At 41.6% G+C, this 19476-nt stretch overlaps 1 protein-coding gene across 1 annotated transcript; it reads right to left on the minus strand.

The window, feature by feature from the left end:
* Positions 1–201: 201 nt before the first annotated feature.
* On the minus strand, positions 202–19127 carry LOC125269537 (NLR family CARD domain-containing protein 3-like). Its single transcript, XM_048192422.1, has 9 exons — positions 18942–19127; positions 18633–18717; positions 18329–18442; positions 18009–18110; positions 16116–17906; positions 15357–15530; positions 14945–15118; positions 8972–9018; positions 202–761 (listed from the first exon to the last, which is right to left on the minus strand). The coding sequence occupies exons 2-9, from the start codon at positions 18680–18682 to the stop codon at positions 202–204; spliced, it is 3012 nt and encodes a 1003-aa protein (XP_048048379.1). The 5' UTR covers positions 18683–18717; positions 18942–19127.
* Positions 19128–19476: the final 349 nt, after the last annotated feature.

The following is a 19476-nucleotide window of genomic DNA, read 5'->3' on the forward strand; positions in this document are numbered from 1 at the left end:
CACACACACACACACACACACACACACACACCATCACTCATCATGACCCACACACACACACACACACACACACACACACTTATTCTGACATGATATTTCAGTGACAGTATTAATGTAATGAAGAGACTCTATAACATCTCACTGTCACTGATTCATCATGAGCTCAAAGCATTATGGGTAGAGTCTCTCTGTTCTGATTCATCAACACAGTTTCACTGATGATTCAAGATAAACCACAAACCCAGGATAGAGTGGTTGTGTGAATGTGGTCTGGACTGTGTGGATGAGGATCATTGTGTCTCCAGAGACGCTGTAGAAGGACAGAGTTCCTGCACTGTGATCCACATACACTCCTGCTCTATAGTGATTCTCCTTATTCACTCCTGATCTCCTGCTGATGATGGGCTTTACAGGGAGATCAGTCTTTATGTTATTGTGTATGAATGAGTAACTGGAGGGAGAGCAGATCAAACTCCAGGACTGATTATTACATCCAAACAAACACTCTTTACCTCCCTTCCTGCTGATGCTCTTATATGACACTGATATATCAACATATTCTCCACTCCACTCAATCTCCCAGTAACAGCGTCGATCACACACACTCTCTCTACACAACACCTGAGGATAAACATCAAATCTGTCTGGATGATCAGGATACGACTGAAGCTTTGGGTAAGTGTTAGTAATCACTGTGTTCCTCTCAGACAGACAGATCCATTTATTCACTGTGTTCAGATCCAGAGTGATCCGATGGGAATCTGATGGAGATAAAACACATCACAATCAGGAATCATCAATCTGTCCATCTTTTAATCTACACTGTAAACATGATTTCTGCTGCTTGTTAAATGAACTTCATTTAAATGAGTTAAAGCACACAATTACTGCACATTCTGTCCTGTTTTAATTGAGTAAATCCACTTAAACACGTCAAACTGAAGTTCACTTCATCATTTGTGTTGAACGAACTGAAACTGGGCAGTTCCCAGCATGCTTTGCTCTGGTCTGGATCTATTCCAGAATCTTGAGTTAAGATCTGACGAGTTCATGTAGGATTTGTCTCAGATCTGAACTTGATTTAGGATCTTCTCCTCTCTCACAGAATCTCATCTGTAGTTGTGAATCTTAAAGCCTCCATCAGTTCGGTGATCGACTCTCATCGCTGATCTTCATCGTTTATCATTAATAAATGTGACATCATTCTCAGACGGGGATATTTATAGCAGCCGCTTGAATAAAAGACATTTGTCTGTGTCTTCCTTTTTAATTATTTTCCGTTCATTACACCGATATAAAGTTGGTTTGACATTTGTCAGCTTAAAAACTTCAATAGATCAACAACGATTAAACAAACAAACAAAAAACAGGTTGTGTTTGAATTGTTTTAAATGTATCAGAGAGCACAATGTAGTTTATGTGTTTAATCTGCAGTATCACAACATACAGTCATAGGCGCCGATTTATGTTTCTGCCGGTGGGTGCCCAGTAACCCAGATGTTATAGTTTCATTCTTACAACTACATTACAATACAAGTATCGTACCACTATTATATTTTAGACAAATCCGCATTTTGTTTTAGTATTCCCCATTGGTCTCGTGGTAGAGTTATCGTTAATAGAGTAAGAAATTCACCCGTGCTCTAATTATCATCGGTTCAAATCCGCCCTCGCATAGTTTTTTTTTCTAATTAAGATCAAAGAAGTTTATTTATGATTGTATATCAATACCAGGGAACTCAAATGAACGTCAACTGGATGTTTCATTTGAATTCGAACCAAATCAAGCACATTCTTTTCATGAGTGTTGTCGTGCTCTCGCTGAAATCTGATGATCAGACAGTAACGTTACTTAAAGGTAGCCTACACTGTGTTATTTCCTCAGTCAGTCATGAAAGTCAGGTGGTTAAAAGCTTCTGTCAACTTTAAATCCAAGAAAGAAGACCATTTTAGGGACAGGGCAAGGACAGTTTTGAGTTCTGATTCTGAATCTGAGCAAGCGCGAGAGTGATGGAAATCCGAGTTGAGATTTGTGCTCGCTCGACACTGGATGCACTCTCGACGCGCTCTTGACTTTTGCCATTAAAATAACGGGTAACACTTTATTTTACAGGGCCATAGTTACACGTTACTGTTACAATACAGATGGCTCGGAGGCAGATGTAAAAGCAAGTATGGTTTCTTTATTGATATCAGCAGGCAATGGGTGAGTATATGGCAATTGAAGAGCTTGAAGTGTTGATAGAAGAATAATACTGTCCTTTTGTTGGTCGTAGGAGGAATCTTGATGAACACACGGATGACTGAAGACTGGGAACACTCACACACAGTTGGAGAAGCACACGAGGGAGACTGGAGACACAGGAGACGTTGGAAGCAGGTAAGTAGCAGATTGGAGTCCTTGAGGTAAGTACACATGAGTCTGTTGTACGAACGAGACCGGACAAAGACTGTGTGTGAGTGTGTGGTTTATATAGTGCTGGTGATAGCTGAGTTGATGATGTGCAGGTGGCGGTGATTAGTACTCCGGTGATTGTGTGCGTGGGTACTGGAGTGAGGTGGAACCTGACGTGTCTGTGACAGTACCCCCCCTCCCACGGCCCGCTCCTGAGGGCCGAGGACCCCGGCGTCGTGGTGGTCGTCCTCGTGGGCGCGGGGCAGGTCTGTCCTGGTGGCTGGCGTGGAATGCTTGTAGAAGGTTGGGATCAAGGATATCATTTCTCTGGACCCAAGAGTGCTCCTCAGGACCGTAGCCCTCCCAGTCTACGAGATACTCTAGGAGACCACCACGGCGCCGGGAGTCCAGAATTTCGTGAACCTCATATGCAGCTCCATCCTCCAGAAGAAGTGGAAGGGGGGGCTCGGCGGCTGCCACGTCAGGTTCTGTGGAAGGAGAGACAGAAGGGTGGTGAGGTTTCAACAGAGATACGTGAAATGTGGGATGAATTTTATATTGAGGTGGGAGTTGAAGACGATACGTGACAGGGTTGAACTGTTTGAGGATGGTGAATGGGCCAATGAAGCGAGGACTCAGCTTCTTGCAGGGCAGACGCAGCCTGATGTCCCTGGTTGACAGCCAGACCTTCTGCCCCGGTTGGTAGTTAGGAGCGTTGGAGCGACGAAGGTCGGCTGTCATTCTGCGTCTGCGCAGGGCTCTCTGCAGTTGATGGTGAGCAGAGTCCCATACCCTCTCGCTCTCCCGGAACCAGTAGTTGACTGCAGGAACGTTGGAGGGTTCCCCGTCCCAGGGGAACAGTGGGGGTTGGTAACCGAGTACGCACTGAAACGGTGTTAATCCAGTAGAAGGCTGTCGGAGGGAGTTCTGGGCGTACTCGGCCCAACCCAGGTACTGGTTCCAGGAGTCCTGGTGGCCGTGACAGAAGGTACGCAGGAAGCGGCTGATCTCCTGGATCTTCCGTTCCGTCTGCCCATTCGACTGAGGGTGGTATCCTGAAGACAGACTGACGGTCACACCCAGGAGGGACAAGAAGGCTTTCTAGACACGGGAAATTAATTGGGGCCCTCTGTCAGATACGATGTCCTCGGGGATTCCATAATACCGGAAGATGTGGTTGAACATGAGTTCTGCAGTGGTTAGAGCAGTAGGTGGACCTTGTAGAGGAATTAGACGGCAGGCGTTGGAGAATCGGTCTACTACCACGAGGATACATGTGTGACCGTCTGAAGTTGGGAGATCCGTAATAAAATCCACTCCCAGGTGTGACCATGGTCGCTCAGGAACGGACAGAGGATTGAGCTTGCCGGCCGGCAGATGACGAGGGCTCTTTGAGATGGCGCACTCCCTGCAGCCCTGCACATACCTTCTGACATCCCTGGTCAAGCTGGGCCACCAGAAGCGCTCTTTCAGCAGAAAGAGGGTCTCATTGACCCCCGGGTGGCCAGTGCCAAGTGATGAGTGAGCTGCGTGGATGAGTGGAGTGCGTCGTGCTCGGGTGATGTACTGGAGACCTTGAAGACAACCCGGCGGAGTGTGGGTGGAGACATTGGAGGAGGGCAGAGTTTCTTCGGACCACTGGATGGGGCTCACGAAGATGGATTCTTGAAGGATGGTCTCGGGAGTTTCATTTTTCTCATCTGGAGCATGGAGACGGGATAAGGCGTCCGCCTTGATATTCTTGGAGCCAGGACGATAGGAAATAGTGAAATCAAACCTTGAGAAAAACATAGCCCAGCGGGCTTGACGAGGGTTCAGTCTTTTCGCAGCCTTGAGGTACTCCAAGTTTTTGTGGTCGGTTAACACTTGGAAAGGGTGGTTGGCTCCCTCCAACCAATGCCTCCATTCCTCCAGAGCAAGCTTGACGGCCAGGAGCTCGCGGTCACCGATGTCGTAGTTGACCTCCGCCGGGTTGAGCTTGCGGGAGAAGGCGGCGCATGGGTGGAGTCTACTTGGTTGCCCCTGCTGCTGTGAGAGTACCGCTCCCACTCCTGTGGTGGAGGCGTCCACCTCCACGATGAAAGGTAGGTCTGGGTTAGGGTGGACGAGGAGGGGAGCAGTGGTGAAGGCGTGTTTGAGGGTCTCGAAGGCTTTGGTGGCATCTTCGGACCAGGACAGAGACTTGGGCTGATGTCGGAGGAGGTTGGTGAGTGGACTGATGATGGAACTGTAGTTTCTGATGAATCGGCGGTAGAAATTGGCGAAGCCTAGGAAGCGTTGGAGTTCTTTAATGGTTGTAGGAGTCGGCCAGGATCTGATGGCTTCTACCTTCCCCTCGTCCAGCCGGATGCCACTGTGATCGATGAAGTATCCCAGGAAATGGACAGACGACTGATGGAAGGAGCATTTCTCTGCCTTGAGGAACAGTTGGAATTGCCGTAAGCGTTTGAGGACCTCCGCAACGTGGTGGTGATGTTTGGCCATGCTCCAGGAGTAAATAAGGATGTCATCGATATACACTAGTACAAACTTGTGGAGAAACTCCCGGAGCACCTCATGGATGAAATCCTGGAACACAGAGGGGGCATTGACAAGGCCATAGGGCATGACCAGATATTCATAATGGCCGGTGGGCGTGACAAAGGCGGTCTTCCACTCATCCCCCTCGCGTATCCGGATGAGGTTGTACACGCTGCAGAGGTCCAGCTTCGTGAACACAGTGGCACCACGGAGATGTTCCAGGGCCGCTGGGACGAGGGGAAGTGGATAGTGGAACTTGACGGTGATTTTGTTGAGAGAGCGATAATCGATACAGGGCCGCAAGCCTCCGTCCTTTTTGGCCACGAAGAAAAAGCTGGAAGCAGCAGGGGAAGTAGACGGGCGGATGTATCCTTGATTAAGGGCCTCTTCAATATATTCCTCCATGGCCTTCTCCTCCGGCACTGAAAGGGGGTAGATCCTTCCCCGTGGCACTGGCTCACCCGGTAACAGATCGATGGCACAGTCCCATGGCTGGTGTGGAGGTAGCTTGGAGGCTCGTTGCGGGCAGAAGACGTCACTGAAGGGGGCGTAACAGGATGGAATGTCAATGGAGCGTTTCTCGATGGGGCTTGCGATGGAGGTAGCGCAGACAGAGATTTCTTTGGAACGTGGAGATTGGAGAACTGGAAACCCGGAGAAGCACTTGGAGAAACAGTGTTCGCCCCACTTCAGGATCTCCCCCGTGCGCCAGGAGATGGTAGGACTGTGCTGTTCGAGCCATGGGCGCCCTAGAACCATGTCAGCGGTGGAATCCTCCAGAACCAGCAGATGGATGTCTTCAACGTGTAGAATACCCACACGGAGCTGCAGAGGTCCCACACAGCGACTGATCTTCTTGCGATAAGGGGCTTTCCGGTGATGGAGTGGACTTGGTAGATGGTCGGCGAGGGCGAGGTTTTGAGTTTGAGTTGTCGGCAGAGGGCACCGGAGATGAAGTTCCCTGCTGACCCTGAATCGAGGAGCGCCACCACTGGAACGGATACATTTACAGCGGTAAGGTTTACAACAGTAGTGAGTGGTTTCATCTTCTTAATGGAGGGAATGATGGCACTCACCAGAGGTCGTGGAGGATGGATTGGGCATGCAGAGAGCACATGCCCAGGAGCACCGCAGTATAAGCACAGATTCAGGGTCAGCCTTCGTTGACGTTCGGTGGGTGAGAGGCGTGAATTGTCGACTTGCATGGGCTCGCTGGCTGGTTCTGGGGAGCTGACAGGCTCTGATCGACGGAGGAAGATGTTAGGAAGTGGCTGGCCCTGGTGCTCTTCGAGACACGACTGCATACGAGTGCCTACGCGGATGGCGAGTTGGATGAAGCGTTCGAGGCCGATGGAGTCCTCGTATGCAGCGAGATGCAACCGCAACTTAGGCTCCAACCCTTGATGGTACGAGGTGATGAGGGCTTGTTCATTCCATCCACTGCTAGCGGCTAGCGTACGGAACTGCAAAGCATAATCACTCACAGACTTAGATCCTTGTTTTAAATTATAGAGTTTCTCACCAACTGATGAATCAGAGAGGGGTTTTCCAAAGACCTTGCGGAAATGGGCGACGAAGGCAGAATAGGATTTTACCACGGGACCTTTCTGAATCCAGAGTGAGTCTGCCCAGTGGAGAGCTTTGCCTTGCAGTTGCGAGATGATGAAGGCGATCTTAGCTGTGTCGGTGGGGTAGAGTTGCGATTGCATCTCCAGGACCAGCTCACATTGCAGGAGGAATCCGCTGCAATCCTCCGCCGATCCTGAGTAGGGCGCCGGTTTGGCCATGGGACTGGCGTGCATGGTAGGTGGAAGGAACGAAGAAGTGAATGAGGAAGCGGCAGCAGGTGCTGGTGACAGTGACGGTGGTTGCTGTGGAGTGAGTGCTCGGCGCAAAGTGTCAACGAGCTCTTGAAAAGGGACGGTTTGGCTCATGCTGATATCCTGTTGCTTGGTCCGGTCTTCTGTTACAATACAGACGGCTCGGAGGCAGATGTAAAAGCAAGTATGGTTTCTTTATTGATATCAGCAGGCAATGGGTGAGTATATGGCAATTAAAGAGCTTGAAATGTTGATAGAAGAATGATACTGTCCTTTTGTTGATCGTAGGAGGAATCTTGATGAACACACGGATGACTGAAGACTGGGAACACTCACACACAGTTGGAGAAGCACACGAGGGAGACTGGAGACACAGGAGACGTTGGAAGCAGGTAAGTAGCAGATTGGAGTCCTTGAGGTAAGTACACATGAGTCAGTTGTACGAACGAGACCGGACAAAGACTGTGTGTGAGTGTGTGGTTTATATAGTGCTGGTGATACCTGAGTTGATGATGTGCAGGTGGCGGTGATTAGTACTCCGGTGATTGTGTGCGTGGGTACTGGAGTGAGGTGGAACCTGATGTGTCTGTGACAGTTACTACATGTACTTACTATAGTAATAACAGTAAATTATGCATAATTACAAGTAACTAACCCTAAACCAAACCCTAACCCTAACTGTAACTCTATAGTAAGTACATGTAGTTAATTAATAGTACTCGGTACTTATTTGAGCAATTACAATGTAACTACAGCACTGTAAAATAAAGTGTAACCAAATAACGTCATTGAAACGGCCTTAAATAAACTATATATATATATATAAGGATCATTTCTGATAGCTGCAATCAATTTTTTTCTTGTTAAAATCCATGGAGAATATCTCGTAATTTTCCGTGGGTTCTCGACCATTTCCGTGGGCAGGAGCACCCACGGGATCGGGATCGGCGCCTATGTGTACAGTCTGTGATGTAAAACAGCAGATAGGGACCGTCTACAAAGAACAAAACGAAGAGGAAAACGTTCAATTATTCCATCCATATGATTTACTCTTGAAAAAATGTGATCAATAAATAAAGTTGGTTTGACGTTTGACATTCGTCAGCTTCCATACCTGCAAACTAGTCACTTTTCGGCAAAATTCATCGTTTTGAATCAAAATATGTCATTTATGTGAATAGTGTAGATCTGAAGAGTTTTCTGTTCTCGAGGTGTCAGGGTGAGTTTCAGGCACAATAAACCTCACAGGAATTAAAAATGGGCTACTTTCCCATAGACCAGAGTGCTACCATAGACGTCTCTCGAGCTGTCGTGATCTTTTTTAGCGCTCTGTGGTGTGACTGACACATCGCTGAAGCGCTTCAGTTCAAAAAGAAGCAGAGCTCACGTGAACCGATCATCTCTTCCGCTTTACAACACAAAATAAACATGAATGGATGAATGATGAATGAACACCTAAGGTATGTTGAAAGATCCAGTACAGCTTACTGAAATCAGTATCATGTCATATGTAACGTTAATCGATCAATCATTGTTTCAACCGCAGAAAAGCAGCAATAAAATAGCTTGTAAAAATGTCACAGTTACCGTAATATTTACCTCATAAAAGCTGTTCAATGTCAAAAAAACTTGTTATTCAGCAACAAAAATGATCTTGGAGAGGAGCATTTTGATATGTGACTATAGGCCATTGCATATTCATGTACTTAACATGTGCTTCAGTATTGAATGAATAAAACCATTTTATGATGGCCACCATTTAAATGTGTAGGTCCATGTTAAAAATGAGTAGAAACAAAATTATGTAATTAAAAATATATTATAACCTTATTATAACACTTATTTATCTGTAATTTATATGTAAATAGCTTACAAACCAATTCATTTGAACTTTTAATATATAATACAATACAGCACAAGAGTAACCCGGGACGTGATGTCTGACGCAGGATGTTGGAGTATCGTAAGATTAGACTAGTGACTGTTAGACTATTAGATTAGTGTCAGCAAAATATGGGACAAATCACATCCTGCACTGATTTGATACGGGACGCATCATTTAACCTTTAAATCCAGTTTTTTACGGGATGATGATGTCATTGTGTCAACCCTACGATAGCAGCGATCATTACTGAGGACGCTCAGGGTTTGTGGGATATTGTAAAACATTAATCCATTTCTTTGTGATTTGCTGTTATCACAGACTGTGTGTGTGTGTGTGTGTGTGTGTACTTACATTTACGAACTCTTGCTGTAATCCTGATTTCTCCTCCATGATCCACACTAGAAAACACACACAGTGTCACATTCACACACAGACACAAGTAAACTTTAGATTTCTGAGGACATTTCTGAATTTTCATAATCAAAATGGTGGTGAATAAATGATGTGGAATTAAATGAAATGTCCTAACAGTAACACTTTAGATGCTGGAACAAAAAACATCCAGGCCACAGCATCAGAAGTGGAAACTTTGATCAAGTCGAGGCTCTGTAATGCTGGAGACCGTGATGATGAAAGAGGAGAAGATCCAGAAGATCAGAGATCATGAGGAAATCTACTGATGTGTCTGAGAGGATTGATTGATGCTCTATTTAATGTGTTCTGATGCAGTTAGAATTGATCATTGTTCTGTTTCATAAAATATTTTGTACCATCAGTAAGATCGTAACCTTGAGGGCTAGACTCATTTAAAGTAATGTAATCGTCCAGTTTTAGCCAAGTTTCTGTCAAACACAGCACATCTTTATTGTCTGTGATAATTTAATTTATTATTGATAAATTATCATTTGTTTTATCATTTGTTTATCATTATTATCTCTATTTTTTATTTGTTGAACATCAATTCAATTTTTACCCTTAAATGGGTTTGGAAGATTTTTGTTTTTACTGGTTCGGGGTACAGACACAGTCTCTATGTGATAATATCTAGGTGTAAGAGTTTCTATGTGTTGGGATTTATCTGACTTCAAATTACTTCTCCTGACATTGTACTTGCGAGTTCACACACCGCTTTAATGTTAATTTTAGTGATCTCCGACTGGTGAAGTCGAACATCATTTGTGCTGACGTGAATAATAATTTTAGAGTATTTACTAGCGGCATCCAAGTAGTGGGCTCGTGACACGTTTGCACTTGGTCATCTTGACATCAAAGGAAGACGAAGATTTAACTCGCCTTTTGGTTTTATTTAAGCACATGAAAACATGACTAGACAAGCACAAAACGGTCAACAGAAAGTTGGCTCCCGCTACTCGCCCCTTCCACCAACTAACAATCAATCCCAATCCCTGCATACATTGTTTCACATTTGAACTTCTTATGAAAACTTTCCACCCAATTCACAACATGTGTGTACACACAGAAATTTGTTCTTTACCTCGTTCTAATCTTGATCAATTCCGAGTATTGTAAATGAGCGACTGTGTGCCCGAGGTAAATGCCGAGCCTAAATACACCCAAACCATCCACAAAACAAGATCAAATGCAAATCTTATGCAGAGCTACCTCACAGCTTCAGCTAAAATGCACCTTTTCTTTCCCTTTTCTGATATATATATTAATTATATATATAGTGCACAGTGTACCGGTACTACGGTAGTATCGTATACTGGCGATGCCATTATATTTTTTTAAACGGTAGTATCGTCAGTACCGTAAGGAATGTTGTATGTGCGGCAGGTACACTTCAGTTAAATATCCATGCCAGCAAAAACATTACAAGAGACTTTTGTTGCCTGTCTGCTGTGCCCTGTGTAGTAAATGCTCTGTAGAATTAGCGCCCTATTGCAGACATCCCAACCTGCAAAAAGTCATTTCAGGGAGGTACTACTATACACCCCCCCCTCACAGGAATTAAAAAAAAAAAAAAGGAGCTATAAGCTATAGGCATATGCAATTATTCGTTAATTATTACTTTTACTATTTATATAAGCTGCTTATACTATTTATGTAAACTGCTTTTATTTCTTTTCCATTGCAACTTTAAACAGGTCTAAGGAGTTTGTTGTTTTCATGTAGCCTTGGCAACTTGCCTGAATAATATGCACATGAAATGAAACTTGTCAACTCACCTCACTGATAATTGATTGGTTGATTTGCCGAAAAAGGACATTCGGGATGCTCTCTGTCATACATGCGCTTCGCACACACACGCACGGTCTCTCTCTCGCTCCCTCTCCCTCTCTGCTGTGCGCGCGCTGGTTTGAAACACAGTCTCTATGCGCGCTCTTGCTCGCTCGCTCTAGATTCCGGGAGATTTTAACTAATTTGCGGGCATCAGGGAGCCGCTATCAATATGCGGGAGACTCCTGGAACTTCCGGGAGACTTGGGATGTCTGCTATTGTTTCCCAATGCTTCAGTTAATTTTGCAATGAGATAAAGTTGCACTTCCACATTGTTGTTCGCAGTGCAATTTACCTGGAGAAAGTGTCTGAAATTCACTTAATTAACATCATAATATATTTATATAAGAATGAATTCTCACAGTTTTTCCGTTGCTCATTTGACCACTTCTGGAAAAGGTGTAATGGTTTGTTTCTAGAAACATCTTTGCTTAGACAATTCAGACAAATGCAATTCCATTCATCAATAGGCTATAGCGGCTTTGCACTCAGCTCTTATCAATCATATCAATCATGATTTTAACAATATAAATGTATCATAGGAGTGCTGTTTTTGTTTTGTTTCTAAATGAATCTGTTTTGAACAAATTGGGAGAGTCACTGACTCACTAATCCATTCCTAAAAAACAGTCATTTGCTTTGTTCCTGAATGAATCAGCCATTTTGAACCAATCGGTTGAATGATTCATTGACTTAATCATTTACACTTGCTGCCACCTACTGGCGACTTTAGTCTCCCATCTAAAAGTAGTCCTCTTCTATTATTTTTTTCCCCCAACATTTTTATTTCTATATTCAGATTTTTTATATTAACATTATTAACATATATTAACATATTAACATATTAACATCGTAACATTATTTATGCAATTGCAATTGAAGTGCAAATTCTTTTTGATGTAGCACGTTATAACTGGGACAGGATTTTTCTTATCCCTGACGTTGAGTCTGCCTGGAAATACTTTTATGATGGCTTCATATCGTCTGTCAATAAGCATGCCCCTTTTAAAAGATTTCGTGTCAAAGGTAGGGATAATACTTGGTTTTCTGAAGTCGTATCTGCTCTTATTCGTGAGCGTGATGTTGCTTGGGCTAAAGCTAAACAAACTGACTCAAGCTCTGATTGGATCTACTTCAGGCAGCTACGTAATAAATGCCCAGTTGCCATCAGAAAAGCTAAGGCTGATTATTTTGCTGCAAATGCTGCTAATTCAAATAATCCCAAAAAATTTTGGCAGAACATAAAGCTGTTAACAGGCAGTAAAAACACTTCTAGGTTTCCTTCATGTATAAATACGGATTCTTCTACTATCTCAGAAAAAGAGCAAATGCTCAATTGTTTTAATAAGCATTTTGTTGCTTCCGGTTTTCTATTTGAATCTAAAAATACTACATGTTCTGATTCAGATTTTATTCATGCAGAAAGTCGTTCTAAAAAGCGGGAGATTTAAACAAATCACAAATTCAGATGTCTATAAAGCACTCAGATCATTGGACACAAATAAATCACCAGGTCCTGACTGTGTGGAACCTTTATTTTTAAAATTAGCTGCAGATATTATTACTTCCCCTTTAACCTACATTTTTAATCTCTCATTAAATTCTGGTGTCATTCCAGAGATTTGGAAATCAGCCTTTGTTGTTCCACTGTTAAAAGGAGGAGATCCTGCGGTGTTAAACAATTATAGACCAATTTCAAAGCTCTGTGTTTTAACAAAGATTTTAGAAAGTTGTATTAGTGAACAGTTATCTTGTTATTTGAATACAAACATCTGGGTTCCGCAAAAAACACAGTACTACAACAGCTGTTCTGAAAGTTATGAATGATATTGTGGGATCAATTGATAATGGTGAATATTGTGCCTCTCTTTTTATTGATTTATCAAAAGCTTTTGATACGGTGGATCACGAAATATTGCTGCATAGATTGAAAAGCGTTGGTCTATCAAGGTCTGTTATTCTCTGGTTTAAAAATTGTTTATCTGGAAGAACTCAACGTGTACAAATTGAAAGTAAACTATCTGATTCACTGGAGACTGCTAAAGGTGTTCCCCAAGGATCTGTGCTGGGGCCTCTCTTATTCACTATTTATATAAACAGTCTCGATTACGACATTCAAGATGCCAACTTTCATTTTTATGCAGATGATACTATCATGTACTGTAGTGCTTCTTCTGGGCAGCAAGCCATGTATAAGCTTCAGTCTGCTTTTGATGTTATCCAGTCACGGCTTTCCAGTTTAAAACTTGTTCTAAATAGTGATAAACCAAGTACATTGTACACTTGTACACTTATTTTTAGGTTCTAAAAACTTGAAGGTAATTTAATTTCTCTACAGACCCTGCAAGGTACCATGATTGATTGAGTAAAAGAGTACAAATATCTTGGAATTATTGTTGATGATGCTTTATCCTTTGGTCCTCATATCACTCAGCTGAAGAAAAAACTGAAAATTAAGCTCGGGTTGTATTTTAAGAACAAGTTCTGTATGTCATTTGATGCAAGAAAGCAATTAGTTTCTTCTACTTTTTTATCTGTACTTGATTATGGCGATGTGGTGTATCAGTTTGCTCCATTATATCTTATCTCTTCTTTAGATGCTGTTTACCATGGTGCTCTTAGATTTATATCAAATTGTAAAGCTTCAACTCATCATTGTACCTTGTACAGTAGAGTGGGTTGGCCCTCTCTGTCTAGTAGGAGAAAAACACACTGGTACTTATTCATCTATAAAGCCATCTTGGGGATGTTGCCCTCGTATCTTTCCTGTCTTCTTCAACAGAAAACTGTTAAGAATTATTTTCTACGTTCACAAAAATGTTTTAATCTTTTTGTTCCATTTGCTAAATCTGAACTTGGGAAGAAAGCTTTTGGGTATGCAGCCCCATTTGATTGGAATTACCTTCAATCGAAATTGAACTTAAAAAATGTGTTGTCTTTAGATCAATTAAAAATAGTTATCCGGCAAATGGAAGACGATGCATTGAAATGTAAATGTTTTTAATTCTGTGTGTATGGTGTAAATCTGTGTTGAAACTAATTGTATTGCTGCTCATTTTGGCCAGGTCACTCCTGTGAAAGAGATTTTTAATCTCAGTGAGTCATTCCTGGTTAAATAAAGGTTAAAAAAAATGCATAAATGCTACATCGTAACATCACTTCATGCAGATTCTGTGCTACTGTGCAGTGCTAAGATGAATTTTGTTTCCAATGATTCATTTGATTGGTAATAAAAGCCTGTTATTCATTCTCATTAATGAAGTATTCAGAGAAAAATCTGGTCTGTTTTCATGTATTTATGAAAGTTTGGCTCATTTTGTATACTGCATGTTATCACGATACTACTTGGTATCATGATACTTCAGCTGGTATAGTATCGAAAACATTTTTATGGTATCGTGACAACCCTAATATATTTGTGGTGACCAGGGCGGGTGAGAGCCGTGAGAGAACGGCGCGAGGCCGGTGGCGCGAGTGTTAATGAGCTCCACCTGGGAGGCGCACTGGCCTTGAGTCTCTCACGGAGGAGATCCGGGAGCATAAAAGGAGGAGCGACGTCAGTGAAGGACGAGAGAGGACCAGGCCTGGATTTTACGTTATGTTTTATTATGTTTGTGTGGCCGGCAGACGTCCGCGAGGGTCTGCCGGCATTACTTTCGTTTTGTTCTTTGTTTATTTTATATTAAAGTTTGGTTGAATGTTTGCCGGTTCCCGCCTCCTTCTTCCCATATTTACGAACATTGTTACAATATTTATTTATTTATATATGTCTGTTTAAAATTTCATCTTATTATGTTTGTAAGGCACCAAAAGTATGTGATTTTTACATTTAATATTTTTTCATGAATTTAGGATAAATTTTAGAGCAAATGTTATTGATGAATCATGATTTGTTTGTGAAAACTTTCATACGTATATCTCACACACATTTGTAGGTACGCAAGCTGAGTGAATGAGACCCTAAGATCTATGAAAAAGATTGCACATCTTAGAACGTTAGTCATCCAATCACATTCAAGCATTGAATGTCTCTGCAGTATAACTAAAGCTAAACTGGTTACAAAACGCCTCAGCTTGATATACTTGAGTTTGTCCAGTCTGTAGTTTGGATGGTTGAGTTTATCGGAGAGCAGCTTGATTCCTGAATCTCTTGGATGATTGTAGCTCAGATCCAGCTCTCTCAGGTGTGAGGGGTTTGAACTCAGTGCTGAAGACAGATAACGACAGCCTTCTTCTGTCACCATACAGCCAGACAACCTACAAACACACACATGACATTAGTTTGACAATCAAATCAGTCATTATCTCACAATGATCTGTGCAGTTTGCATTTGTTCACAAAATTAACAAATGAGTCTGTGGAAATGTACTAGAGTAAAAGCATTAATTTACTTTTATTAATATAGTGAAGCCAACACTTCATTGAGAGCACATTTCAAAATTAATGGTAATTTATTGTGATAGCATTGTGTTAATTTTATGGAAAACCATTTACCTCAGTATCTGCAGTTGACAGTTTGGACTCTTCAGTCCATCAGAAAGAAGCTTCACTCCTGAATCCTGCAGGTCATTGTTACTCAGGTCCAGCTCTCTCAGGACAGAGTTTGAGGACTGAAGAGCTGAAGACAAACACTTACAGGAATGAGCGGTGAGATTACAGGACTGTAGTCTGTGTAGAGAACAAAACAAACAGCAAAATGAATGCGTATTAGGTAGGGTTTATAATAACAGATGACTTGCGGAATCCTTGGATGTAGTAATTTAGTTGAGACAAAGCAAAAACCATCAGATGTATTTGGTCATTATTGAATGTAAGAAAAAAATGTAATGCTATAAAAGAAAATTATATAGCTTCCTTTAGATTATATTAGTGTAAAATCTTTCAATAAATCAACTCTTCATAAAGCATCAAACCAGGGCAGTTTACCAAATATTTAATGTACAGTTTATTTAAATATTTAGTTGATTGTCACCACTGCTGAGGTTTGAATGACGAGTGTTCAAATCTAAATGTGAAATGTTTAAAAACATTTACAAACAAAGATGTTGCATCTTTGAAAGGGAAGCTGTAGTCACCTTGTCTCATTTTTGATGCATCACACATATATTTTTTTATCACAAAAACTGATTTTCACATTTAATACCACTGCCACTCTTCTGTTTGCTTTATAATCAAACTACAAAACAGCACATGCTAAATTCATGAATGTGATCATGTTTTGAAAGTGGAGTGATTGTTGTCAGTGTTTCTTACTGAGCAGATCTGGATTCTTTAACCACAGGCAGTAGCTTCTGGAGAACTTCATCTGCTGTATTACGTGCTCCAATAAACTGTTTTAGATCAAAATCCATCTTCTGCTCTGATGTCAGCAATACATAAACCAGAGCTGACCACTGTGAAGAGGAGAGTTTGGTTTCTCCTATTTTTCCAGATTTCAGATAACGCTGGATCTCCTGCATCAGTGAATCATCACCCAGTTCATTCAGACAGTGGAACAGATTGATGGATCTCTCTGAAGAGTGATTCTCCCTGATCATCTGCTTGATATACTGAACTGTTTTCTCTTTGTTGTAGGAGCAGCTTCCTGTTACTGTCAGTAGCTCTCTTAAGAGAGTCTGATTGGACTCCAATGAGAGACCCAGAAGGAAACGCAGGAAAAGGTCCAGATGTCCATTCTTACTCTGTAAAGTCTTATCCACAGCTGTCTGATGAAGCTCAGATAATGAATGATATTTCTTCTGGTTTAAAATCTTAGACAACAGACTTGGTTTGGTGATTTGTTCAAACACGTTTCTGTTCTCGTTTGTACAGTTAATGTGTGTATATAGAGCTGCTAGATGTTCCTGAAGGCTCAGATGAACAAAGCAGAAGACTTTCCCCTGATACAAGCCCAACTCCTCTCTGAAGATCTGAGTGCACAATCCTGAGTACACTGATGCTTCTGTCACATCAATGCCACACTCTTTCAGGTCTTCCTCATAGAAGATCAGGTTTCCTTTCACAAGCTGCTGGAAAGCCAGTTTCCCCAGTTTGAGAATCATGTCTTCATCTTTCACTTTCTTCTCATAGTCCTTCTCATGTTTGATGTTGGTCTGAATGATCAGGAAATGTGTGTACATTTGAGTGAGAGTCTTGGGAATCTCTCTTCTCTCTGCTTCACTCAACATCTTCTCTAGAACAGTGGCTGAGATCCAGCAGAACATTGGGATGTGGCACATGATGTGGAGGCTCCTTGATGACTTCAGGTGTGTGATGATTGTATTAGCCAGACTCTGATCACTGATTCTCTTCCTGAAGTATTCCTCCTTCTGTGGGTCATTGAAGCCTCGTACCTCTGTCAGTCGATGGACACACTCAGAGGGGACGAGATCAGCTGCTGCTGGTCTGGAGGTGATCCAGATGAGAGCAGAGGGAAGCAGATTCCCCACAATGAGGTTCATCAGCAGCACATCCACTGAGGCTGATTCAGATATATTACACAGTTTCACTTTGCTCTTAAAGTTCAGAGACAGACGACACTCATCCAGACCATCAAAGATGAACAGCACTTTATATTCATCACTGGATATTTCCATTTCTTTGGTTTCAGGGAAAAAGACATGAAGAAGACCTGAAAGACTGAGTGTTTTGTTCTTCATCAAGTTGAGCTCTCTGAAAGGAAGTGGAAATATGAGCTGGACGTCCTGATTCTCTTCCCCTTCAGCCCAGTCCAGGATGAACTTCTGCACAGAGACTGTTTTTCCAATGCCAGCGACTCCCTTTGTCAGCACAGTTCTGATGGGTTTGTCTTGTCCAGGTAAAGGTCTAAAGATGTCATTGCATTTGATTGGTGTGTCCTCTGTTGCTGCTCTCCTGGATTGTGTCTCAATCTGTCTCACCTCATGCTCATTATTGATCTCTCCACTTTCACTCTCTGTGATGTAGAGCTCTGTGTAGATCTCATTCAGGAGTGTTGTGTTTCCCTGCGCTGCTGTTCCTTCATTCAAACACTGAAACATCCTCCTCAGGTTTGATCTAAATGTGTTGAGGCTGTAGGCTTTATGAATGTAAAATAAAAAGGCCACATTATTACATGGGTTAATTACCACAATGCCTAGTTCTGTATCATATATTCAAATTAAAATATCTGTTACAGAAATGTTTTACCTGAGATCAGGCTGTGTATCTCCACTCTTTAAATGTATTGGCTGATCTATAGACGCGTCACTCTTCATAGACTCTGGTTCTGATCTCTTCTGATGAACTGAACTAAAACAGAGAGAGATTAATGTAAATTACTGTATTTAACAACTCAATTCTTTATTTATCATTAAAGAAATAACTCTAATGTGTGTTTTACATTATAAAGTAAAGATAAAAATACACACGAAGAAAGCACAAGAAGAATGTCCTATCTCTATCTTGTAGAAAATACATGATAATATTTAATGCCATAATATAATCATGTTTTTATATAAATATTATACCTGAGGCCAGTCCGTGTATCTCCACTCTTAAACTCTATTGGCCGATTCAAAGACGCATCACTCTTCATAGACACACAGCTGGGCTCTGGTTCTGATCTCTTCTGATGAACTGAGCTGAAACAGAACATCATTCATGATTACAATCATCTTAAGATAATATGCATTACAAAAAATAAAAAAATATGAAAAATTAATGAAAAGCACTCAAAGAGGCTTATTGTTTATTGTAAAAAAAAAAAACAAATCTGTAGACTGTCATTTCCTCTATAACATAAAAGGATATGTAATGATTTACTCGAAGTACCTGTATTGTGGAAAATAATGTTCATTTCTGGATGTTTGTGTGTCGTCCATAATGGATCTGAACAGTTTGATCTCCACCTCTGACTCTAGACGGAAGTGACAAACAATCACAGAAACTAAAGTAATCAAACAGCTTTTATAACTCATCTGAATGATCTTAAGCTGGAGAAATAGATCACCATCACTGAAATACATGAAGTTAGTCACATGTAGACACAAATGCTCTTTAGACTTTTACACAATCACAGTCAGCATTAAATACACAAGAAACATTGTTCATTTTCTTTAGGTTGAAAAATATCATACATACCGATTCACAGAAATCCTACAGCTTTTCCATCGAGTAGATACACATACATTCCTGCCTAAACTTTTATAAAAGACTCTATTACAGTTTTAAAGATATTCTGACTTGTAAATGATCGATTCTGTCTGTTTAAAATGGAGAAACGTCAGCTCTGAAGATTACTTTCACTTTCATTTATACAGCAGGTGACTGAAACAGGTGTTGTGCTGAAATCGGTGATCTATCGAAAACTGTCGCCAGGTGTCGCTGTTCAGCAAATGTTCTCGCGAGAGCGTGATGACGTGCAGTGGGCAGACGCTGAAGAGAAATGATACTGTAAAATATGTTTTATGTTTAAAAACCCGTCTAAGGTAGATGTTGTGGCGAGCATAGACATGCTTGTATAGAGAACAAATTAAACATTAGCTAATTAGTTATTCAAAGAATGGTTTCATTTTATAATATATTCTCGTTGTCTGATACACGCTTATCTTTATTCTTTTTACAATCAACTAGAATCACCCAATAATGTTGGAGATCCTATAGTTATATTTGATAT

This window comes from Megalobrama amblycephala, linkage group LG6, assembly GCF_018812025.1.
Source record: "Megalobrama amblycephala isolate DHTTF-2021 linkage group LG6, ASM1881202v1, whole genome shotgun sequence".
Classification (NCBI taxonomy): Eukaryota; Metazoa; Chordata; class Actinopteri; order Cypriniformes; family Xenocyprididae; genus Megalobrama; species Megalobrama amblycephala.